Here is an 18,372-nt window from a genome sequence, read left to right on the forward strand (position 1 = left end):
GGAAAAGAGTGTTCTAAGAGATAACTACAGAAAAGTATGTCTTCTAGAAAGGGCAGTGGGAACAGCAGGGGAGGAACTGCATCCGAAATGGTAGAAAAGCATTGCAAAATAGGTGCAAGAGTAGCAACTATTCAGGTGAAGAAACAAGACAATGAAATGTATAAACAGTAAGTATCTTGCAAGGTACTTGGCCACTCCACATGGTCTAAGTCTCCCACTTCTTAGCCTTTATTTTTTTGTCTAATTACACTGTATGAGGTCTTTAATACAGATTGTAAAGGAAAGTGGTAATGGACATTCCTGTCTTTGTTCTATAATTAAAAATACATGTAAAATTTTGTCCATTAGGTATGATAGTGAAATTTTCATTGTTTTTTATTCACAGAGGCACCTAAGCAGAAAAGAGATTCAGTGTATCTTGTTTAGGTTTAATAATTTGCTCTAAAAAGTACAGGGGCAGAAAAATGTGACATTACAAAATGAGATACTGAATATACTGACCTGGATAGATCTGTTGATAGACCAGGTCCATGTTCAGCTCTTCTATGAGCTTTGACTAGGGGATAACTCTATATTTTCTGTAAGAAATAAGTCTCATGCATGCTGAAAGAAGACTATAGACCGAACATGATGGCCACTTAATACCTCTATTGCAAACCACAACACCCCAAAGGATAGAGGCAGCAAAAGGGAATGCCCCGCCACAGAGGTGAGGTGGAATAGTGGGGTTAGGGTGAGGATGGTGGAAGGGATACTGGGATCATTGGTGGTGGAGAAAGGGCACTGGTAGAAGGATGGGTACTTGATCACTGTATGACTGAAACATAAGCACAAAAGTTTGTAGATCTGTAACTGGACCTCATGGTGATTCATTAAAATAATAACAATAATAATAATAATAATACACCATACATAAATGAATTTCAAACACACAAAAAAAGAAATAAATCTCATTCAGGAGAAAAGGGATGATGCTCTTAATCCAAGGAAAAGGCTGAGCGTCTGTGTCTGCAGATTGTTTGAAAATGTTGCTGAAACTCCCCTACCAAGCAAGAGGAAACATAAACAAATGGGACTACATTAAACTAAGAAGCTTCTGTACCTAAAAAGAAACAGTGACCAAAATACAGACAGAACCGACAGAATGGGAAAAATTATTTACCCAATACCCATCAGGTAAGGGGTTAATATCCAGGATATGCAAGACATTAGTAGAATAGTACAAGAAAAAACCTCCAACCCCATCAAAAAACAGGAACAAGAAATGAACAGAAACTTCCTCAAAAAAGAAATACAAATGGCCAAAAGGCACATGAAAAAAATGTTCTACATCACTAATCATCAGGGAGATGCAAATCAAAACAGCAATAAGATATCGCATCACACTACAGAGACTGGCACACATCAGAAAGAACAAAAACAACCAGTGCTGGCACGAATGTGGGGAGAAAGGGACTCCCTTTCATTGTTGGTAGGATTGCTGACTGGGCCAGCCTTTTTGGAAAACAATATGGACCATTCTTAAAAAACTAGAAATTGAGCTTCCATATGACCCAGAAATACAACTTCTGGAAATATATCCCTAGGGTGCAAAAAAGTATAGTAGAAATGATATCCGCACTTGTATGTTTATTGCAGCACTGTTTACAATAGCCAGAATCTGGAAACAACCCGAATACCTGAGAACAGACAGCTTGTTAAAGAAACTTTGGTACATCTACACAATGGAATACTATACAGGTATTAGGAAAGATGAAGTCATGAAATTTGCTTCTAAGTGGGTGGTTGTGGAGAGTATCATGCTAAGTGAAATGAGTCAGAAAGAAAGGGACAGACATAGAATGACTGCACTCATTTGTAGAATATAAAATAATATAATATCAGGCGAACACCCAAAGACAGTAGAGACAAGGGCCAGGAAGATTGCTCCACGGCTGGAAGCCTGTCTCATGGGCTGGGGAAGAAGGCAGCTGGTGTAGAGAAGGAACCACTAAGTCAATGATGGTTGAAAGGATCGCTCGGGATGGGAGATGTGTGATATAAGTAGATAAAAGACCAAACATGATGGCCTCTCAGTATCTGTATGGCAAACAAAAATGCCCCAAAGTAGAGAGCGAGTAAGAGGTAAATTGTCTGCCATAGAAGAAGGGGTAGTGGTGGGCTGGGGTGGGGGGAGGGATACTGGGGACATCGGTGGTGGAAAATGTAGTTGGAGGTATGGGTGCTCGATCATTGTATGACTGAAACTCAAACATGAAAGCTTTGTATCTCACGGTGATTCAATTAAAAAATTTTTATATAACGTATATATGAGATCTATGCCCTGGCTTTAATAATCCATTCAGACAGTGATTTTACAAACCAGAGAATTACTCACTTGGGAAATTTCTTAGTGCCTCATACTGGAAGGAAGGATCCTCAACCCAGGAAGAAGGAAGAGTTGTTGCTGGAACAACGTTAAAGAGCTTTAAAAAATCAATATGCAAATTCTCTGTCTATTATCATTGTCTAAAGGATTGCTCACCCTAGGTAAAAAAAACACCCAGGAACTCAACCCTAGGGCAGATCTGCTAAAATCCTGGACAATGGAAAAAGACAGAAGGGAAATTCTTCTGGCAACTACTATCTTGCATCCTATACCTGGGTGACAGAGACACTCTCTGGGTAAAGACAAGAAGCACAGAAAGGCAAGGCTAATTCTCAGCAACCAATGCATGGAAGTCACTTAGAAGAGGATGTTTTTATGGTTTAACTAACTTTTATGTCTGGGGACACGTAGGAATCCAATACTAGCTCTACCTCTTGCCAGATGAGTAAACTTTGTCAGGTTTCTGAGTGTTCTCACAAGCAAAATATAAATGGCAATCATCTCTTTTACTATGTTGTTACAAGAAGTAAGTGAGATAACTGACCTCAATATCTCATGCTTAAAAATAAAGTTTTCAGGGGCTGGAGTGATAGCACAGCGGGTAGGGTGTTTGCCTTGCACGCGGCCGACCCGGGTTCAAATCCCAGCATCCCATATGGTCCCCTGAGCACCGCCAGGAGTAATTCCTGAGTGCATGAGCCAGGAATGACCCCTGTGCATTGCCGGGTGTGACCCAAAAAGCAAAAAAAAAATAATAATAATAAAGTTTTCAGCAAAATAAAGGACCAGTCAGGAAGCCTTTTTAAAAGTTAGTTTGAAGAATATTCAAACACATATAAAGACAATCAAGAAAGAAATACATAAGTAAAAATCTTAATTTATCACTCTTTGAGTGTTTAACAGGATGAATAGTTAAGAGCTTATTTCTATCAGGCTATAAAATCATTATTACCCTACTAAGCAGATACACATTTTCTCTTTCATTATCTATTGTAACTTGTTTGTCAAATAAACTGCCAACCATGTTACATTTCTCAAAGCTGTGAGGTGATCAAATAGCAAGGATGTACTTCATTTCCAACAGAGTCTAGCATAAGAACAAAGATTTAAGCAACCATAGTTTTTCCTTTTCCTCTTTTACACTAATGCCCAGAAAAGAACCAAAAGTGTCGGTATCTTTCTTTCCCTTTCTGCAGTTGATTTAAATTTTGACAGAATCCTCCCAGTCAGGAGGCCAGGAGACAAACTGGTCGTCTGAACCTAACTGCAATGATTCAGGATCCCAAGGAGAGATCTGAGGAAAATTCTTCCGTTGGAGTAAGCCTTTTGTCCACTTGTTAGACAGTAACTTCCCAAGCCAATATCATCTCCCTGAATATTAGAATTTTTGTCTCACTGAGATGAATTCCACTAATGTTGGGAATCTTGGTGGAGGGCCTGGGTATAGAAACAGAATTTCAGACAGCTCATGCTTTTGGTCCTGGAAATCTCAGTGGCAGATCTGCCTCAGTTGGTAAACCAGGTTTCTTTTGTGGGTTCAAATGTTGCATGAGTTTTCCTGCTAAACTACTTATTTCTCAATTTCCCGCTCAACTGAGGAAGCAAAAAACAAATCACCTTGCTCTGGGCTATAACCCCTCTGACTCAGTCTTGTGGTTTCTGTAAAGGAAAGATTCTGTTTACAATCTTGGTAAATTATAACTTATGGCTTGCTTTATGCATGAAGTTTCAAAGAACTGAGTCTCTCTACTTTTACCAGTGGCAGCTGGACCACCTCATCAGCCCAGCCATGAGCTAATTTTTAGGGTCAGTCAATGTAACTTCACAACCAATAGTGTTGTAAACCTCACTCTCTTAGGATTAATTCCACTGGGCCATCTTGCCACCTTCCCTGTGGTCCTTCCCTTCTTGCAAGCTCAGAGAAAGTAGACTTACTGGATGGTCGACTAAATAAAACAGTAAGAATTCTTTAACAGTAAGTTCAAGAGAACATTTCCAAGAACTGAAGGCATCAAAGCATATGGATATCCACTTCAGTCACACACACACATACATAAATGGACACAGTACTGCCATCAATGCAGCTAATTGGAAGTAGATTCTGGCTGTTCTCTACTTTTGTTTCTCTTATTATATTCCTAAATGGTGAGTGAGGCTTAGAGGCTACTCAGTGAACCCCTAAGTCTTTCATTTATGACCTGGGCCATATTTGGACAGAAGTTAACATTTAAAATATAGTATAGACCACCTGTGTCTCTCAGAATTGCACAAGCCCTATTTCTTCAATGCAGAGTGCACCCCACATTCCTGAATTATATCAAAGCACTTGTTTTGAAAGATTGCTTAAAGTTATCCTTCAGGAGGACTGAGAAGGCAGTAACTTTGTTTCCAAGTTTTCACACTTGCTCTGCAGAAACCTATCTACATGTTTGATGACAAGTCTCCTTCAGCTTTTCTCTACTTCCAGTCTTAATTATTGGCTATTAGTCATTTTGACTAACATGATAATTATATTGGCTGGTTACTAAACTATCAATTGATGAATAAGGATTAAAACTGTGCTAGACAGTCAGTTAAGGGACCCCTTGCTAATGAAGGTCAGAGAGTCATTAGGAACAAAAAGCAAATAAAAATGGAATGTTTGGAGTGATAAAAAGCCCAAAACAAATCAAGAAGCAAATAAAGAGACAAGACAGATACTGGAGCAAGTAGCTTCCTGCTACTAGTCAGCTCAGGATGCAAAAACAGACCCTTGGGTAGAAGAAATCTACAAAGTTTCTACAAAGAAATCTCAAGATTAAAAGTCTTACTTCATGGCAACTCTCTAGAAACCTACCTTCAACCTAAGCTTAAAAAAATAAATCCTACACACTCACCTTTGTAAAAGCACTCCCTCGAACTCTCTATCTGGAGTCACCCACAAACCCTAACTTCTTGGTGGGAGTGGTTATTTTCTTTCCTCTATGATGTTCTCTCTCACGCTTTCTAAATAAAACCATTTAACTTCACTGTTTTCTCTATAAATTATCATCATCATCATCATCATCATCATCATCATCATCATCATCATCATCCCGTTGATCATCAATCAACAGTCTCAGTAGGTCCATTCGTCCTAGCCCTGAGATTTTAGAAGCCTCTCTTTACACATCCTTCCCAATGGTGCCACATTGGAGGCTCTTTCAGGGTCAGGGGAATGAGACCCGTCATTGTTACTGGTTTTGGCATATGAATACGTCACAGGGAGTTTTCGAGCCTCTCCCATGCGGGCAGAAAACTCTCAGTAGCTTGCCAGGTTCTCCAAGAGGGAGAACTAAGACTATAAGATGTCTCACGGCTGTGAAGTGACCTCACACTTCCAGGAGCTTGGTTTTATAGTCTCTGGATGTTGGCCATTAATGGGATTACACAGTGCCAGGGGCAGTTTGTAGGTGTGACAGCCTAGCTACTGGAAAATGGGGGATCTGGGCAGAAGAGGCCTAGTCCCTATCCGAGCAGTCTTGGGGGTCTCAGCCCCCGGGTCCCACACACCTGAATTCCTCTGCTGTTTCCTTCATGTGTGAGGCTTGTCTGAACGTGTGGAGAGGGGCCTGGAGCATGGCTATGGCTGGGTTCCGGAGGTCTTCAGCTGCTGGGGCTCTGCTCGGAGTGGGGAGGGAAACTGAAACCATCCCCTCCGAGGGGCCCCGGTTAAGACATCCAGTTGTGAGGGCAAGAGACTCTATAAATGATAAAACACAAAAAATCTGGACCCCAGATAGAGACTGAGGCTGACCTTTTTTTCCTGCAAAGAGCATAACTAACCTTAAGCTGAAAAACACGGCTCCCTAAAAACTCAGGTGGTAAGAACCAGTCAAAGTGTGATGAAGATGAAGAGGGACTTCCGTGCTCCTTGGCACCTACATTAGTCAGGCTTCTGGACTTTAATGTATATGCCCTGTAGGAGTTCATGAATTTGCTCATCACAGACTTTCCAGTCTTGATCTTCCAGGGCACACATCCCACTGACTTCTCTTTACCCTTTCCTGTTTGTTTTTGTAATATGATAAAAAATCAAATATAGGGGCTGGAGTGATAGCACAGCCTTGCACACGGCTGACCTTGCCTTGCATACGGCTGACCCGGGTTCGATTCCCAGCATCCCATATGATCCCCCAAGCACTGCCAGAAGTAATTCCTGAGTGCAGAGCCAAAAGTAACCCCTGTGCATCACCAGGTGTGACCCAAAAAACAAAACAAAACAAAATATAATAGATCAAATTCCCGTGATATAAGTGGACAATTATTAGCACAGGAAGTTTATTAATTTGAGTGATGTTTTGGTGGGGACAGGAGGAGTTTTTCTTTCTTAAACCCGAGGGCAGTGCGCCTTCTCTTCTTAGGTACAAAACATGTCTTTCTTCTTCAGAGAACATCCTCCTTCGCAACACCTCCCTAGTAGGGCTGAGTTCCTCTGAGTCCAAGCCTTGGGGCGAGGGTGTGTAACCATCCTAGAAAGGGCTGAAGAATTCCTGCTGCACTATGCAGAGTCTCAGGGCTTCGTGCATGTAGAAAGAACCCAATACATCCTCCGTCTCCTAGGAGACAGGGCACCCCAAGACTCAAAATGTGGAAGTGTAATGTAGGGCTATGAACACAGAACAGAAAGATACTTATCCTTTAAAATACAGTCTCCACAGAGTCCAACCACTACAGAGAGTGGTGACAATAACAGAACCCTTTCACCTTTCATTACTAAAATCCTACAACTAAGAACAAGTATTCTTAAGCTAATAGGGGTATTCAAATCTTTTTGACTTTTGTTGGTCTAGTGAAAATTCAGGAGGAGTATGCTTTTCTCTACACTTAAAGCAATGTATTTGATATTAATTCACTTTAAAGACACATAATCAACCAAGTTAGGACTATGGCTGAGAGATTTCATTTTCAGCATCTTGCCTACTTCTTACCCTGTTACTCAGATGGGGGAAAAGGAAGATCTCCCGGGTACAGCAAAGAATCTCTGCTTGGGGGCAGGTTCTGGTGAGAAGTTCTCCTTTGTCTTTCAGAATTCACATTTTATGAGACACTTGGCAAAACTACAGGATAATGATATGGAGGTGTATCACTGTATCACTGTATCACTCTCATCACTGTCATCCCATTGCTCATCGATTTGCTTGAGCAGGCACCAATAACGTCTCCATTGTGAGACTTGTTGTTACTGTTTTTGGCATATTGAATATGCCATGGGTAGCCTGCCAGGCTCTGTTGTGCAGGCGGGATACTCTCAGTAGTTTACCAGGATCTCCTAGAGGGCAGAGGAATCAAACCCTAACTGCTGTGCTCCAGCTCATCTATACTGTGCTTTTAAAAATTTATTTATTTTTTATTTAAAAACTTATTTATTTATTTATTTATTTATTTATTGCCTTTTGGGGTCACACCTGGCGATGAGGTGATTTTTGGAAAATTTGCTGTTCACTATTTGCTGAGCATTCCTGACAGGGCATATTCAGTGTCCCTTACTTTGAACTGAGTTTTATTTGCATATTGGTATATCCACCCATGCCTCTATTTTAATTGATTTGAAAGGGTAGGAGTGGGGAAAGGAAAAACTCCTAAAATCTCTAGAAAAAAGTAAGTGTGGAACCAGCAAAGGTGTCTGTCAGCTCTGTGACCCCTCATACTTTCTTTTCTCTTTCTCTCCCACATACTCCCTAATCCCCAAAATCACACCTAAAGCCATTTAGCTGAAAATTAAAATTTAGCTTAGAATATATTATTCCCTACATCACCATTCTCCATATCATCCATTCAAGAAGTAGGAAATTGATCAGCTATAGTGTCGAGGACATTTTAGAATTCTTAAATCCAAAAGTCAGGAATAATTTTGGAACTGAAAAAGATTCAGGAATAGTTGGAAAACTTGGGAAGAAAACAAACAAGCAGTAAGCATTGCTGGTTCCTGAAAAAGGGGAATGGAGAACAAGAGAGATTTCTCTTTCTTCCCATTAGTTTCCTCACCCTCTATCTACCAGGAATCTCATTTCACAAGAAAAAAGGAGACCAAGAGAGATCTGAGGTATCAATTACTTTTTTATTTTACAGAGGTTTATATGGGAGTCCATCCCTAAGGCATAGTCCCTCTGCTACTCGTGGGATTGTTTGTGGGCAATCACGCCGATCTTTACCAGCAGTATGAGGTACTCCTCAAAGTTAACTGCGCCATCACTATTGATATCCAACTCTTTAAACCAGGTGTTGGAGTCCTTGCCCTGTCAAGATGAAGGAGAAATAAATCAGACTAAGACATGACTGTTTACACAGGACAGCACTCATCAGTGATTCAAGACACCATAATACGCAGGCAGAGAAACTCAGCCACATCCAGCCCTCCTCACCTTGGTGTACTTAGGACACTCAGTATCTATCAATTTCTTGAAGTCATTCTTGTCAACAGCATGATTATTCCCTTTCAGCAGGGAATACTTGTGGAAGACATCAATCAAGGTGTTCAAGGAGTTCTCCAGATCTGTCAACATGGTTCTCAGTGGTTTCTCCACCTGAAAGAAAAAGCAAGTGGAACTTGGAGTTAGAGAGCGTACCTCAGCCCACAACATAATAAAGATTGGTGGGGCATTATAAGGCTCGCACTCTAAATTCTAGCTTCTACTGTGCAAATAACTAAACCCAGTAGCTAACTGTCTGTGACTGGAAAGAATCAGTAATGGCTAAATAGGTGGCTCATAGCATTTGCAGTCATTGCTTGTCGCCCCCCACCTTCTGCCCGGGAAGGGTCTAGATTGGGAAATAAATCTTCCATCACTCCCACTCTTACTGGAGATCTAGCTCCTTTCTTATCCCATTATTGCTTTCCTTTTGTGGGTATTCTGAACCTTTGTCTAGATTTCCCTCAATATTTTCTTGCCTGGACAAGGATACTCTACTCACCACCCTCCTCAGGGGAAACCCAAGGGGACCATCAGACCCAGGCAAATTCCACTTACCAGTTCTCCCTGAAGCAGAGGAGTTGACAAAGGATGCCAGGCTGAGAGGCAGCTCTCTTTTATAGGAACTGGGCTTGGCCAGTTACTTGGTGCCTCTGGCCATCCAGAGACAGCCACTCTCTTCTAGGGTTGCTACAGCCTCTAGTTTCCCAACCATGTGAATGGAGCAATCACTGCACAGAATGAAAATTTCTGACAGGGTGGCAGTGAGGAAGGAAATGCAAAATGAGGAAGATATTTTCCAGGCAGTAGAGACCAGAGGGAAAAACCAAGAAGAGAGGTGTGGTGAGGGTTCCTCTGGGGGGACTTCTGGCACCCACTCGTTTAGGTTTACCTGACCAGGAAACTCATTCCTGAGTCCTCCTCACCATTGCTATTGCTACTTCTATGTGCTATGATCTGTCAGTGCATCTCTGATATAAAATGGACATGGAATTATTAATACTCTTCCTGAATTATTCTCAGACTCTCAAAGGCTCTTAAAAGTTTAAGATATTTGTCCGGGTTATAGGATTTTAATGAAAGTGTAGGGTCCTATTACTGTTAATACTTTGTGTGGTGGTTGGACACCTCTGCAGGAATTGCAGGGCTAATCATGAATCCATCCCAAGGTTCAAACCCCTGTACAACTCTTCTGCTCTGTGGAGGTGAGGCTCATATATACCCCAGGAGATGAGGGGGTTGACTGGGGTTCACTGTACATGCATAAGGCCTGAGCTTGTATAAACACAAGAGGAGCTCCTCAACTCTCTCAAAAATGATTATGTTGTCTGACTCCCAAAGTCTGGGTTCAAGAGGAAGTCCCAGATCTCTGGAGGTGTAGGGAGGATGTGGAGGAAGCTGTTTTCTGAAGAATCCAGAAGTCAGAACCCAGAAGATAAGGGGAGCTGTCCAATTCCCCTGAGTTTTCAGAAAAAGAAATTTCTTCCTTCTTTTAAAAAATTTTTTTTAATTAAAGAGCCATGATTTACAGTTACTGGTAATTGGGTTTTAGGCATACAATGATTCAACACCAGTTCCTCCATCTGTGTCAACTTCCCTCCTCCAGTATTCCTAGGTTCCCTCCCCATCCCAAACCCCACTCCATCCCCTCCTGTCAATTTGACAGGAACATTAAAAAATTTCAGTGGTTGCTGCTTAGATCTCATATTTTTCAGTTCTGCTGAATCTGTGTTTTGGGTATATGGCTATACCCCTCACTTATATCACTGGTATAACTGCAGCTCTGCTGCCTGTTAACCCATTAATGTTTGTTCTCTTCTTCCCACTTGATTTCTTTCTTTCTCTGTCTCTTCTCCAAGCACTGGGGTCAAGGATGATCTAAACATCCCCTTTACATTTCCTCATCCAATAATCTGTATTCCACAGATAAGTGAGATCATCCTGAGTTTGTCTTTCTTCCTCCGGCTTATGGCTTACTTCACTCAACATGGTACTTTCCAGTTTCAACCATATTACAGCAAATTACATGATTTAATCGTTCCTTGAAGCTGCATAGCAATGAAATCATGCAATTTTCTCTAATATGGTTATATATATATATCACATCTTCATAATCCATTCATCTGTTGTCAGACACTTAAGTTGATTCCATAGCTTAGCTATTGTACTGAGTGCAGTGACAAATAATGGTATGGATAACAGTCCTTTTTCACCATACACCTGCCAACACAGATTGTTCCTACTATGTGCCATTCTCAGCAGTATGAGATGGTATCTCATTGTTGTCTTGATTTGGATTAGGAGAAATTCCATCCTGTCCTGAGCACCACCATGTCACTCAGATGAACTAGTTTCTAACGCTAATGATTTTTGTTGTGTACCCCAGCTAAAGAGCAGTTCTCATCCTTACACTCTATTAGAAGCTCAGAACATAACTATCAGGAAGGCGAGTATGAAACTCCCCAGTCTACAGAGCTTGAAGAGAGACACGGAGATGAAATAGTTCACCTAGAGTTTCCCAGGAGGGGTGTTTAAGAGTCCAGCCCCAGTGTCAGAGCATCAGGTTCCACGGCATAATGTAGACAAGTTCTGGCAGGAATATGACTCTCCCAGGAAGATGCTTTGCTTTCTGCCATCATTCATATGTCACTCATAAGTCATATGCCAGGTATTCATATGTCATTATCGCCACCTAGAGGATGTAGATGAGAAGGAAGTAGCTTGTCGCCATCTCTCCACAGCCCACTTAGGTAACCTTGGGCTCAAGCTCTCTCTGTTCCTTGGTTATGATTGAAATTAGAGTCTACCCCAAAGCAACTGTCACTGTCACTGTCACTATCATCCAGTTGCTCATCTATTTGCTCGAGCAGGCACTGGTAATGTCTCCATTGTGAGACTTGTTGTCACAATTTTTGGCATATTGAATAAACCAGGGGTGGCTTGCCAGGCTCTGCCGTGGGGGTGAGATGTTCTCAGTAGCTTGCCAGGCTCTCCTAGAGGGCAGAAGAATCGAACCCGGACCTACCCGCTGTGCTATTGCTCCAGCCTTACCCCAAAGCAACATAATGGATATATAAACTATACATACTATTTTATTTGATAAGTCATATTTTATTTGATAACGGTTTAATAATCCAGAGTATCAAAGAGCCACAACTCAACCAAAAAATTAATTGGAAAAGTGAGCAAAGGTCTTGCATACTTATCTCTTAAGATATACAAATAGTCAACTAAGTAAATGCATGGAAGTTTCACATCACTAATCGTTAGGGATATATCACCTCACAACCACTAGGATGACTAATATAAAAAAAAGAATATAAAAAATGTTGAGAAGAAAGTGGAAAAGAATGAAATCATTATACACTGCTAATGGGAATAGAAACAATGCCCCAACTATTGAAAACAAAATGGTATTTCCTTAAAATATTAAAATGGAATTACCATATTATCCAACATATATCCAATGTAATATCCAATATATCCAATATAACAGAAAGCAGGGAATCAGAAAGATTCTAGTACACCAATATCCACAGCATTATTATTCACAATTGCCAAAATATGAATATAGCCCAAGAATCTATCCACTAATGACTAAATAAATAAATGAGATATAAACATACGATGGAGAATATGATTCAGCCCTTTTAACAGAAGGAAATTCTGACACATGCTTCAGTGTGGATGAAACTTGAGTACATTATGTCACTGTCACCACAAGACAAATACAGCACAACTCCATTTGCATGAGTTATTTACAGCAGGTGCGTGATAGGTCTTGATAGACATAGGCACGGAATTTAGAATAATGATTTCTAGGAACGAAGTGAATAGGGAATGGGGAATTCTGCTCAGTGGGTATAATTTCAAATTTCAGGCTGAAAAATTTATAAAGATTGGTTATATAACTTTGCAAAGCACTTAACACAAATGAACTATATACATTAATAAAAAGTTTAAGAGATCAATTTTTCATTCTATGAATTTTGCCACAGTTATTTTAAAATTTTTTACCTAAAAATAGTAATTACCTTATAGTTTTGTCTGATTAATAAAAGTTTCAAAATATTATGATTGGCATATTTCTATTAATGTGTTTTTTCTTTCTGCCACATCTGGTAGTATTGGTGCCACTTAAAGAACCACGTGGGTGCTGGGGATTTAATGTGGGGCTTCTGCAAATAAAGAAAGCTCTACAACCCTTGGAAAAGTCTGCACCAAAAAAGTGTAATGTGTTGAGAATAGTGCCCACTAAGCACATATTGTGTGAGTGTAGGTCACGACCTCCATCCTGTAAATGTGACTTTGGAACCCCCAGGATCTAGACTAGATCACCCATCTTTGCCTCACAGGATCCAGTGGAATGCCTGGCATGCACAGTAATAGGAGTAACAACCAAAGCCAAAATGAAAAAAAAATAGCAGTTCGGTTTGGTTGGCTTTAACAGGAACAGTTACAAATGCTTTACTTACTTACTTTTATTTATTTAATTCTCACAATAGTCTTATGAGATATGTGTTGTCTATTTCCTGCTCTACAGATGAGGAAACTGAGGCCCACAAGCATATTTTATGCATGAAATGAGTTAGTTGATGTGACATCATCCATTTCCTGCCCTTCCTGAAAAGCCTCTTTATGGCTAATGTCTTCTTCATCCCTCTTGATCCTGCCTAGGCACCTTCTACTTCATGTCCATCTCAATCCTCCTTCCCCCACACTGATCAATACTAAGTTACTGTATTTACTCAGGTATTGTATTAATTCCCCTATGCCTCACAGTACTTACCCTAATATCTATATATTTATCAGTCCTTTCCATTAGGACCTGAAGTATAAAGTTGTGATGCATAAGAAATTTTATTTGACAATTCAAGTGACCCAAATATACTTTTCATAAATACTTGACTTCCATCCACAGTAGAAGACTAAGGTGTCTCTTGCTACATTCATAAAGCAACTTTTGGAAGAAACTAAGGATGGGAATTGGTGGTCAGCCCTACACCTCTAGACCTTTCGGTAGGAGAGAGGTAGAAGATTCACTCATCATCACTGACCAATGACTTCCTCAGTTTTGCTCATGTAATAAATCCCTCTCAAAATCCCAAGAGTGCAGAGTCTGAGGCTGGTGAACCTATGGAGGTCCTGGGAGAGAGGCGGGTAGGCCTGGAGAGCAAAACCCTGCACCTTGCCCCATGCACCTCTTCTATTTTTTCTTCCTGCCTTATATCCTTCTGTAATAAATCAGTAATCTAGTGAGTAAGTGGGTTTCCTAGGTTCTGTGACCTGCTGTAGCAACTTAATCAAACCAGGAGAGAGGGTCCTTAGACCCTCAGAACCTTCAGTTTATGTCTGACCAACAGTTTATGCTGGTTCCTCAGAAGCACAGGGAACACTCTTGGTTTGTAAATGGCACCAATTTGAATTTGAAATGGAGTTCTGTTTTGAGAGACAGAGCCCTTAATCTATGAAAATGAAAATTGTCTCCAAATGTAATCAAGGTAAAGAGAAAAGGAAGTGAAATTTATCAGTTACACAGGGCGGGTTTGGGAGGTGAGGGGTGGGATATATACTGTTTTTTTTTTTTTTATTGGTGGTGGAATATGGGCACTGGTGAAGGGACAGGTGTTTGAGCATTGTATAACTGAGACATAAGCCTGAGAACTTTGTAACTTTCCACATGGTGATTCAATAAAATAAATTAAAAAAAAAGAAAATTGTCTCCAAGTCATCAAAATTGATATGCTCTTCCCAATATCCTGCTGTTGCCAAACTGCTTATGGTATGGGGAGGTTTCTGAGCACATTCAGGTTGGTATTGGGTCCAGATCCTTTTAAAAAGCAGAAACCACATCATATTCTTATGGCCTGGAACACAGTAGGTGCTCAATTAATACTTGCTGGGAGAATGGAGTGAAATGAATATGAATATGAATTTTTCATCTATCCCTTAGCCAATGTGCAAATTCCCCTTCACACACCTAATTCATGTTTAAATAAAGCAGGGATAAATCCATAGACCAAACAGAATTGAACTTCCTTAAAAAGAGGTTACTAAACCTCTTGATAGGGAAATCAGACTATTTCTCTGTTTCTGACAAATGATGAGACAAGTTTTCAACCAGTGATCAAGTGCTTACTGTGTAACTATTATTTGCCACACCCTCATTCACATGACATATCATAATAATACCTTACTCCAAACAACACATCATATTTTAAAGGTGTTTTTATATCCATTAACTCACTTAATAACGCTGTTAAGTGGATACCACAGGTACAATTCCCCCATGTGGCAGATGAGATAACTGAGACAAGAAGACCCACTCAGAATTTTTCCTGAAGGTTTGTATTCTGCTTTGTTTTTATGCCTCAGTGCTTAAAAACAAACCAAAAAAAAAAAAACCCCACACAAAACAAGAAGGTGCCTTTTCCGTGACTCTTTTTTAGGATTCATTCAGTAGCCCTGGATGAATCACATAGTGACCTGTCAAGGTGGCAGGACAAAAAGAGTGATGGAGACTATGTTCTCTCTGACCCTTGGTCTGTCAGGAGATTTCACCTCGAATCCAATCCACTCCTTCAAGAACAGTTCTGGGTGGGTGGGGGAGGAACAGCTTTCTTTATTCAGAAAGTTAAGAAAAGTACACCCCAGTTCCCACAAGGGAAACTTAAGTTAAACATGGGTTAGGATCTCCTTCCACATTGCATGGGGCTAAGTACAGAAGCATAGTACAGGGAGGCCAGGCAGCAATCCCCCCTCGGAAATGCTCCCCCCAAATGTACACGGCCTCTCGGGTTTCAGGGAAGCAGGCTGAGTTGTCCTTGCAGAATAGCGTTCAGGAATTAAGTAAGCGTGTTGGGGAAGGCAGAGTCTGTCATCAGAAAAACAGACATGGTGCAACATCCGGGAACCTGAACAGTGGTCCAGCTTACTATGTAAGGAGCTCTGCCCAAGGCATGTCCCAATGTCCTGGCTAGGAAGAACTGAGAAGACATTCTCCTGAAAGGGACAGGTGGCACCAGGAGGATTTGGCTGACCTTCCCCCCTCAGTTCTCAAAGACCTGTTGACCTATTGACCATGTTCCAGGTGAAGCATGACCTGTGTTATCTGTCAGCTGCCTCTGTGTCTGGATGGGACCGACAGCCCACAGGAAGCAGTACAAACCTGGCTCACTGGATTCTGACTCACAGGTGCCCAGTCCTGCATCCTGACTTCTCTCTGTGTAGGTGCTGTGTGCTGACAGTAAGCCCTGTGTGGGGACACAGAGATGACCAGGTATGGCCTGTGGATTGGTGGGGACACACGCAGCAAAGAACAAGCTTGGAGTGGCAGGAATGCACCTCTCCGAGTACAGTCCAACCTCACATCACGTAGAAGATCCAGAGGGAACGGGAAGGTGATAGCAGGGTCTTCTAACCATGTGTGGGGTGAAGGGGGGCGGGATTTGATAGCAGGCAAGGTGCATAGAGTGTGGACACAAAATTCTACTTAAGAAATTGTAAGGGGGCTGGAGAGATAGCACAGCGGGTAGGGCGTTTGCCTTACACGCGGCCGACCCGGGTTCAAATCCCAGCATCCCATATGGTCCCCTGAGCACGGCCAGGGCTAATTCCTGAGTGCAGAGCCAGGAGTAACCCCTGTGCATCGCCAGGTGTGACCCAAAAAGCAAAAAAAAAAAAAAAAAAAAAAAAAGAAATTGTAAATGACCACTCTGGACAAGTATTGAGTGCTGGGAGTAGGTGAAGGGTTATACATGATAACCTATTAGTACTGTATTGAAAACCATAAAGCCCGGAAGGAAAGAAAGAGAGACAGACAGAGATAGAGACACAGAGAGAGACAGGGACAGAGAGAGAGAGAGAGAGAGAGAGAGAGAGAGAGAGAGAGAGAGAGAGGGACAGAGACAGAGACAGAGACAGAGAAACAGGAAAAGTACCTGCCAGAGGGACAGGCAGGGGTGGGGGAGTGGGGGATGGGCGATAGGGACTTTGGTGGTGGGAAATGTACACTGGTAAAGGATCAAGTGTTGGAACATCGTATGAGTGAAAGCTAATCATGAACACTTTGCAACTGTGTATCTCATGGTTAAAATATTATTTTTATTGAATAATTAAAAAATAAAAAACAAAAGAAATTAGAAACATTTCTCAGTGCCCGGGCCTAGGGCACTGCTGGCCTTGTCTGGTGTTCAGATACAGCTGGAGAAAGAAATCAAACTGGTTCTCTTAAATGATTGGGCTCTCCCCCAGCCCCCACCTCATCCTAAATCATTTATCCAGGGAAGCATGCAAAAGGGCACCCATCATTTTCAAATCCATGGTTTCTGTCACAATGAGCTCAAAACAAGAATTTCAGACCCAGGGGCTGGAGTGATTGTACAGTGGGTAGAGTTCTTGGAATCACAGTTTCGATCTCCAGAACCCCATATGGTTCTCTGAGCCTTCCAGGAGTGATTCCTGAGTGTAGAGCCAAGAATAACCCCTGAGCACTCCCAAGTGTGGCCCCCAAAGCAAAACAAAGCAAACCAACCAACAAACAAAAAAGAATTTCAGGCCAAGCTTCTGAGAAGAAATCCAATAATCTAGGTCATGCCAAGGCCTGAAGGCAGAGGACACTCTCCTGAGAGGTTTTGCAAAAGATTTTGGGCTGCCAGAGATAAAGAAAGGGGAAGAGAGAGAGAAAAAAGCAAACACCATAGAGACAGGATAAAGGCAAGGGCAGACTTTGCTGGGAGGACTTGAATCATGAGTCACAGTGGCCCTAAGTCAGACTCACCCTCACACCCATCATCACTTTTTATTAGTAAAACTGGACCCAGCCCTCTCTCCTCCAGGAAGCCTTCCCTGACTGACTGTCACCCACATTCCTCTTGTCGCTCTTCGCTATGACAAGTCAGGTTGTGCTTGCCCTTGTCTCTGTCTCTGACTGAGCATGCACCACCTCACCTCATAATTCTCTCACAGATGAGCCCCACCAGCCCTCTTCCCTTCATCAATGACAGTGCCATGCTCCTCCCCACCCTGTGCCTTCCCAGGTGTAGACCTCTGCCTTCACCCACTCATTCTGTGGGGTTCTCTGCCAGTGCAGGGAATCTTGAGAAGCATGATCTGTGTTTGGTCCTCCTGGCTCTTGCCACATCCCTCCTGTGTAGTGAATGAGTGACACAGATGTCACTGGGGATCCCTGTGTTCTTGTCAGGAGCCATCGTCCCAGAGAGGAAACCCCCCACATTCACACAGGCAGGAATGCTTCTATCCTCTCAGTCTGAGGATTTCTGGGGGCAAGAGCTGTCTCTCACCCGAAATAGCTGTCCTCCCAGGGGTGCCCACTCCCTCTCTGGACCCAGAACAGATGTCCAGAACCATAAATTGCCAAAGCCAGAAACATTTACTAAGAAGCTTTATTCTTGTCCCTCTGCACTGCCCTTTCAGCAGGCAAAATGGCACCTGCACACATATGTGTGTGGGCATTCAGGCACACGGTAGAGCTGTCCATTCTCAGGTCTGCAGTCAGGCCACCTTTTCTGTGGGGATCGGACTCCCATGGGAAGAATATCGCCTGTGCTCCCT

The 18,372-nt window shown here is 41.9% G+C and overlaps 1 protein-coding gene across 1 annotated transcript; it reads right to left on the reverse strand.

Annotated features, from left to right (window-relative positions):
* Nucleotides 1–8,448: 8,448 nt before the first annotated feature.
* Nucleotides 8,449–9,374, reverse strand: S100A8 (S100 calcium binding protein A8). The gene is made up of 3 exons (XM_004620035.2): nucleotides 9,358–9,374; nucleotides 8,752–8,913; nucleotides 8,449–8,625 (listed from the first exon to the last, which is right to left on the reverse strand). The coding sequence occupies exons 2-3, from the start codon at nucleotides 8,890–8,892 to the stop codon at nucleotides 8,500–8,502; spliced, it is 267 nt and encodes an 88-aa protein (XP_004620092.1). The 5' UTR covers nucleotides 8,893–8,913; nucleotides 9,358–9,374; the 3' UTR covers nucleotides 8,449–8,499.
* Nucleotides 9,375–18,372: the final 8,998 nt, after the last annotated feature.

This window comes from Sorex araneus, chromosome 5 (assembly GCF_027595985.1).
Source record: "Sorex araneus isolate mSorAra2 chromosome 5, mSorAra2.pri, whole genome shotgun sequence".
Lineage (NCBI taxonomy): Eukaryota > Metazoa > Chordata > Mammalia > Eulipotyphla > Soricidae > Sorex > Sorex araneus.

Excerpts from the sequence above, each read along its gene's own strand:
- S100A8 (XM_004620035.2), bottom strand. The coding sequence starts at position 8,892 with ATGTTGACAGATCTGGAGAACTCCTTGAACACCTTGATTGATGTCTTC. Across the intron at positions 8,626-8,751 it reads AGTGTCCTAAGTACACCAAG|GGCAAGGACTCCAACACCTG; the intron begins GTGAGGAGGGCT and ends TCATCTTGACAG.